Genomic DNA, 7,947 nt, shown 5'->3' on the forward strand with positions numbered 1-7,947 from the left:
AGAATATCTCCTAGAATTAGGTAAGTCTTTTGTATATATTGATGACATTCAATCATAATGAAGGCAAGGAATTGATTTCCTACATGGTATCAGACTAGGTTTTCCTTCTCCACAAAACCCTAACCTAGCCGCCACCCAAACCCTAGCCGGCCGCACCCCCCTCTTCCCTTCGTTCTTCTTCTTCCTCAAATTATTCCTCCTCCCTTCGTCTTCACAGCCACCATGACTGACACAGGAGCAACGTTTCACTCTGCCTTCTCCATAACCAATGTAAAATCTCTCGTTCCTTTCACATTGGACATTGAAAATGGTCCATATCATTCATGGGTGGCGTTATTTAAGGTGCAAGCCCGAGTGCATAACCTGATGCATCACATTCTCCCCCCTACAGAGGCCACGACTAAGGTCAAAATTGATGTCTTACGGGCAGTTGATCCTGAACTCTATGATCGTCTTGATGCGGCAGTCTTACAGTGGATATATGGTACGATCTCTCCTGAATTACTTCAAGCCATATTGGTGAAAGATGACACCGCGGCGAAAGCTTGGCAGAGGTTGGAGGCCATCTTTCAAGACAACAAGGGTTCTAGGGCAACCCATCTCGAGGAAGAACTTGCTGCTGTCTCTCTCGATAATTTTTCAAGTGCGGATGCGTATTGCAACCATGTGAAAACCTTGGCGGACAGGCTGGCTGATGTGGATGCTCCGGTGGCAAATAGTCGCCTTGTCTTGCGACTCATTGGTGGTCTTCCAGAGGCCTACTCTGGCACAGTTGATTTTGTCCAAAATCAAGACCCGTTACCGCCTTTTGAAAGCATTCGATCCCTAATAAAACTGGCGGAACGTACGCTCAAAAATCGTCTCTCCAAGGAAGCTGGCGGGAATGCGACTTTTATTGCCTCTACTGGTGGTGCCCAACAAGGTAACATGGACCATGTTAACTCCATCTCTCAGAATAATTTTTCTTCAAACTCCAATCATGGCAGGAATAATAACAATAAGAACAAGAAGAAAAATAATGGAAAGAACAATAGGCAAAACCGCCGCGGTGGGGGTGGCCAGAACGCTGGCCGCGGCACCAACCAGTGGCAGCCGCGCCACGTCCTCCTACAGTACCCTCCATATGGGCAGTGGCCGCCACAGTGGGCAGCTCCACCCTGCCCCTACCCGACTGCTCCACGGCAGTAGTCCCGACAGGGGATGCAGCAGCCCGGAATTCTCGGGCCTAGGCCCCAACAGGCCTATGCGGCCTCGGCAGCCCAGCCCCATATTGGCTACTCTCCAACGGATATTGAGGCGGCAATGCATACTTTCTCTATCGCTCCACCGGATGGGAATTGGTATATGGATACCGGCGCAACATCACATATGACCTCGGACCAAGGTACACTCCCATCTTATTTTAATTTGAGCAATAGTAATCATCGCATTGTTATTGGTAATGGGCATGTAATTCCAATTCATGGTTTCGGGAACACTACTCTCTCACCTCCACGCCCCCCTCTCACCTTAAATAATGTATTGCATGCACCCAAGCTCATTAAAAATCTTATCTCCATCCGAAAATTTGCAATTGGTAACTGGGTTTCTGTTGAATTTGACCCATTTGGTTTTTATGTGAAGGATTTCCAGACGGGGAACAAACTAATGAGATGTAACAGTAGCGGGGATCTCTATCCACTCTCCACCGTCATCCAGGCCTCACCTTCAAAATCTCCTTCCGTCCTCACTGCTTTGTCTCCTGATTTATGGCATCGTCGTTTAGGACATTCGGGAGTCCAACCTTTACGCTTTCTTCATAGCAAGCATTTTATTGAATGTAATAGGAACAAACAGTTTTTATGTTCATCTTGTACTTTGGGGAAACAAGTTAAATTACCTTTTTATGAATCGATGTCATTCACTACTTTTTCATTTGACATAGTTCATAGTGATCTTTGGACGTCGCCCGTAGCTAGCTCTAATGGGCATCGTTACTATGTACTATTTCTTGATGATTTTAGTAAATTTTTGTGGACTTTTCCTATCTCTAAGAAGTCTCAAGTTTACTCTCTTTTCACCTCATTCCATGCTTTTGTCAAAACTCAATTTGAAAGGTCCATTAAAAATTTACAATGTGATAATGGGAAAGAATTTGATAACGGGCCCCTTCAACTTTTTGCTCAAAAACATGGGATGCAATTCCGCCTCTCTTGCCCTCACACATCTCCTCAAAATGAAAAAGCCGAACGTCACATCCGATCCATAAATAATGTAATTCGGACCATGCTCACCCATGTCTCGATGCCCCCCTCCTTTTGGCATTATGCACTTTCTATGGCCACATACCTTTTGAACATTCTCCCTACTAAAGTTCTAGGATACTCTTCCCCCACTCAACTCCTATATCAAAAAGATCCTATCTATTTCCATCTTCGAGTTTTTGGGTGTCTATGTTTTCCTTTGTTTCCATCCACCACCATTCATAAGTTACAAGCACGGTCCACTCCTTGTGTCTTTCTTGGGTACCCTTCTGATCATAGGGGATATAAGTGTTATGATATGTCAACCCGAAAAATTTTCGTTGCCCGTCATGTGGTTTTTGATGAACACACATTCCCATTCTCAAAACTTCATACTCCTACCCCTCACACGTATGAATTTTTGAACCATAATGTTAATTCATACATCATTCATCACATGCAACGAAATTCTGGAAATACATCTCCCAACGCTCTTAATCCCCACCCACCTCCACCCCCGGCTCCACCCGCGGCTGCTCCCAGTCCGCTGCAGCAGCCCCCACCGCAGGACAGCCCAGCCGCTGCTCCTGCACCGCTACCTTCCAGCCCGTCATCACCACCTACGGCCCCCTCCCCACAGCAGCCGCACCCCATGACGACCCGGTCCCGTAATGGCATTTTCAAACCCAATTTAAAATATTCCTCCAACCTTAACACCGAGACCACCACCTCCATCTCTCCATTACCCAAAAATCCCGTAAGTGCTCTCCGTGACTTAAATTGGAAAAATCCCATAAGTGCTCTCCGTAAGTGCACAAGGCTTTTTTTAACAACCCGATTCAGATTATACAAAGACTTTTGCTCCTGTGATCAAGTTAAGCACTGTTCGTCTAGTGTTATCATTGGCTCTTCGTAATAATTGGTGTATGCATCAACTAGATATATTTAATGCCTTTTTACATGGAGAGCTAAATGAAGTTGTTTATATACGGCAATCCAGAGGTTTTGAACATCCTAATTATCCATAACATGTGAGTAAGCCAAGTCGTGCCATTTATGGGTTGAAATAATCTCCTAGGGCGTGGTTTACTCGACTTGCTACTTATCTTTTGGACCTTGGTTTTAAGCAATCTACCTCAGATCACAATATGTTTATTTTTCGCCAAGAGAATGCTATTTTGATCCTTCTTATTTATGTTGACGACATTGCTATTTTTGGATCCTCAAAGATGCTTGTTTCTGAGTTTATCGCATTCATGAAGTCTGAATTTGCAATGAAAGATCTTGGTTCCCTTCATTATTTTTTAGGCGTGGAGATAGTTCACAACACTGATGGGGTTTTCTGTTGCAACGAAAATATATATCGAACCTTTTGCATCGATTTGATTTAGCCGAAGTTAGGCCTATCCAAACCCCTCTTTACAGTAAGCTTGATTGGCATTCTGTAGCTACACCACTCCTTGATGATCCTTCTCTGTATCGCCAAATGGTTGGAAGTCTTCAATATTTATCTTTTACACTACCGGATATACAATATGCTGTGAATATGGCTTCACAATTCTGCAGCAACCTCGACTTATTCATCTTCAAGCTATTAAGCGAATCTTCCGCTATCTTAAAGGAACTCCGGCTCATGGATTGCAGCACTAGAGAAATTCCTCCATCTCGTTAACAATATTCTCCGACTCGGACTGGGCGGGCTGCACAGCAACTCGTCGTTCTGCCTCTGGATTTTGCATTTTCCTCAGAAATAATTTGATATCTTTGTCTACAAAGAAACAACCAACTGTTTCGCGCTCAAGCACAGAGGCTGAATATCGTGCTCTCGCTAGAGCAACTATTGATGCTACATGGCTACAATTTCTCTTACGGGACTTGGGTGTTTATCTTCGCACTCCTATCCTTGCAAAATGTGATAATATTGGTGCCATCCATCTCGCACACAATCCAGTCTTTCACTCTAGATCAAAACATGTCGCTTTGGACTATCATTTTATTCGTGAGAAAATTAGCAGGGTGACCTTATTGTTTCTCATGTTCCCAACAGCTTGCAGATGTTTTTACGAAAGTTGTCTCTGTTACAAAATTCAAGGAATTTTTTGCCAATCTTCATGTTCGTTCCTCCTCTTCAGATTGAGGGAGGGTGACAAGGATATTATTGTAAATATAATTATAGAGTTATGTTGTAGTTTGTATTGTCAGTCTCACACATGTACTTGACTGATCTGGCCTTTGCTATTCATGCAGGCTTTTTCATTCTTGCGTTAGTTTTCTGACTCTCAAACTTCAACTCAAATGATCGAGGTAAAAGTTTTTTTTTTTTTTTTTTTTTTAAGGGAAAGAAAGATTTTGCAAATAGGACCACGATTAATGGACAGTGGATGCATCAATTCAGGTGCAAATCTGCAAAAAGCAGTTATATTAATTAGTCTCAATCAAAACGAACATATATGTGGTTTTGTCTTCCTTTTGATGGATCAACGTAAACAAATATTTTTGTTTTAATGTTTGTGCTTTTATCACTTGTTTCCTAAAATACAACAATAGCCCTAAGAGGAAAAAAAGAGAAAAAGAAAACACAGACGTTTCACCGGTTTGATAGATTATAGGTCGGTCAGACATGACAACCAGAATGAAAAGTGAAAATGGGTTGGAGAAAGGAGAACACAATTACGTACATCAAATAAAAGGTAAGATACATTTCACATAATTAACCATATAGTTCTTCGACTTTTCAATTTTCCTGACTTGAAGCAAACATCTTACAATAAAGTATGTATTCATCTGATCAAACAAAGAGACACGACCGATGTCTCGTTCGGAAAATGACATTAGTCAGTCAAGTGTTACGTTCACTAGGCCATGGTATTGTCTTCCATTTTGGATGAATGGCTCATGGTTTGGTCCTACTTGATGCGATTAGTCTATATATTTACTTGTACGTTAAGCTTTTGCTTTATCAACTCATCGATATTTGACTGTTTTCGAGCAGCTGTTGGTGTATTTTAAAAAATAAAATTATATTACTACTATATATAATGGAGAATCTCCAACTTTTGTAGTCATCACATGAACTTTTTTTTGTCCATTTTATCATTAATTGACGCTTTAATTACATTGCAAGTTCTCACCTATTTTGATAAATTTGAATAGTTATATGAGCCTTTTTAATGCTACAAAGAGTGATGGTGTGAAAAAGGTGATAGTGGCACTACAAAAAAAAATATTTAACCTCAACCAAATTTACAATTGATCAAAAATTTGTGTCTTTCCTTTATGTGGAAATGATTATTATACTTGTTTTAAATTATTTTTTTCCTATAAAATTTATTATAGACAAGTAAAAAAATTATCGTAACATTCTCTTTCTACCTTAGTACATGCATAATTATTAAATTAAAAATTATTTTTTATATACAGCTAAAATTAATTGAAAAGAGTAATTAAAAAATACAGTTTAGCTCTCCAAATAATGAAAATACTAAATAATTGCAAACGAGAGTGATTTTCTGGATATACAAAAGAGGAGATAATCAATGTTTTATATAATTTAAGACAAATGGTTAGTTAAACATCAAATACTAAAACTACATATACGCTTAAGAAATTACAATATAAATTTCTTCAAATATAAACTAAATTAAGAAAAAATAAAAAATATATCATTTCTTAACATGTTTTTTTTTTAAAGAAAGGAAAGATTAAAGTAAGAAAAACAAATAATTTCATTAACTTTTCAATTTCTTTTATAGGATTTAATTTGAAGGAACACCTACAAAAATATTTCGTCATATCAAGACTTTTATTTATTTAATTTTAAGTGCTATCTTGATTAATAAGTTAACTTCATTGATGTCATCATACAATAATTTGTAGCATCAAATATTTTTTGTATTAGTTGCATATCATTAATATTATGATTTTTCAAAGATGTGCTAGTTAATAGAAGTTTAACTGAGAAAAAAATATTCAAGTAATCCAACATAAGGTAAAACCCAATTTGAATTATTAAAGACTTTGACCCCTAAAATTTCAGTATAATAAAAAGGAGAAGAATATTGGTGAGGGCATTTGTTTGTTGAAATGAAGACTAAATATACTTTGAGAAAAATGTTATTTTCTAACTTACAATTTTTTTTATATGATTTAATATTTTAAAAACATTGAGAAATTTGTCGAACTGTCTTTACAACTGATATAGTGCTACTAAAACAAAATAAAAAATAAGAGTAGCAAAAAAATATACAAAAAGACTATAAATATAAATTCTAATGTACACGGGCCAAACGACACCAATACATTACATAGAAGGATAAAAAGTATATTAAGGCGAATGGAAACAATGAAAACTGAATCTCATCTGTCGTGTGGGAACTCCCCCTAATAGCACTAAATTGCGTGCCTTTGTGATAGTTATTCTCGTAGGAGTTTAACTTTATATTAACCAATAATGTAAAGAAATCTTTATATGATTAATTAGATTACTCTAAATAAGATATATGAAGAGAATATACCACATCGGTGACGGATGAGAACTCTGCGCTCCTTATAAGACTTGGGCAATCCTCCTCCATTTGAGTTAGCTTTTGGCGTGTGAGTGAGGTTCAATGTCTAATTTGACATGATATCAGAGTCAGTCTCATGTCCGATCCGATGTGGGCTCCCAGAAAAAAAGAGGGGCAGAATTCCCCCGGACCAATTGATAGGTCTCGGACCGATGGGGGGTGAAAAATGCCCCCGGTCCATGAATCACGCTCCAGACCAGATAATAAATCCTGAACAAAAAAATATGTCCGGATTTGGGCTTGAGAGGGGTCAGGGGTGAAGAGAATATACAATTTTCCATATAAGGTTGAACGCGTAAATGTAACTTGATAGTGTAAAATTCCGTCTCGTCCTTATAGTACAACTACCTTCTATTAGAATATGAATCCTATATGCATGCATGTCTAGAGGAGCGAACCTGGAAACTAATTGGACTGTGGGATCTTTAAAAAGTCCTCTTTCATTGTACTATAAGTTTCTAATTGGACTCTATTAATTTCAGTAAAAAGTCATTAATGTGATTACCAAACTCGTTTCTGTAATGCAATGGACCAACAGAGTATGGTTGATTTAGGAATGGGAATGAACGATAAAAAATAAAAGAAAAAGCCAAGATGATTATTCATTCATCGGAAAAGGTCCAAAAATACCACCTATTGAAAAAGGCTCATAAATACCCTCCTTCCACCTTTTGGTCTAAAAATACCCTTAAGGTTTGTTTTTGGCTCAAATATACCCCTCAAACTAACAAAGTTAAAGTTAACTCTTTTAAAAAGCCAAATGATATTTTGTGATTGGACACATATATTATTTAATTTAAAAATTAAAAAATATGAACAAAACTGATTTCTTTTTTTGCATTTCGTGAATTAATCAACGAAATATGTTTTTTTTTTTTTTTTTTGCATTTCGTGAATAAAAAAACGAAGTAGGAAATTATAATTTTTTTTTGCATTTCGTGTATTGAAAAATGAAATAGGATAAAAAAATTAATTTTGTTCATATAAAAACAAAATTGGAAAATATATTTTGTCCAATTTTCCAATTTCGTTTTTATATGAACGAAAATAATTTTTTTTTATCATATGTCGTTTTTTAATACACGAAATGCAAAAAAAAAAAATATAATTTCCTATTTCGTTTTTTTATTCACGAAATGCAAAAAAAAAACATATTTCGT

General features: G+C 37.4%; 1 protein-coding gene across 1 annotated transcript; it reads left to right on the plus strand.

Moving 5' to 3' along the window:
• The first annotated feature begins 222 nt into the window (after positions 1–222).
• Positions 223–1,188, plus strand: LOC132624384 (uncharacterized). Its single transcript, XM_060339171.1, has one exon. The coding sequence runs from the start codon at positions 223–225 to the stop codon at positions 1,186–1,188; it is 966 nt and encodes a 321-aa protein (XP_060195154.1).
• Positions 1,189–7,947: the final 6,759 nt, after the last annotated feature.

The sequence above is a fragment of the Lycium barbarum genome, chromosome 12 (genome assembly GCF_019175385.1).
Source record: "Lycium barbarum isolate Lr01 chromosome 12, ASM1917538v2, whole genome shotgun sequence".
NCBI lineage: Eukaryota > Viridiplantae > Streptophyta > Magnoliopsida > Solanales > Solanaceae > Lycium > Lycium barbarum.

Excerpts from the sequence above, each read along its gene's own strand:
- LOC132624384 (XM_060339171.1), top strand. The coding sequence starts at position 223 with ATGACTGACACAGGAGCAACGTTTCACTCTGCCTTCTCCATAACCAAT.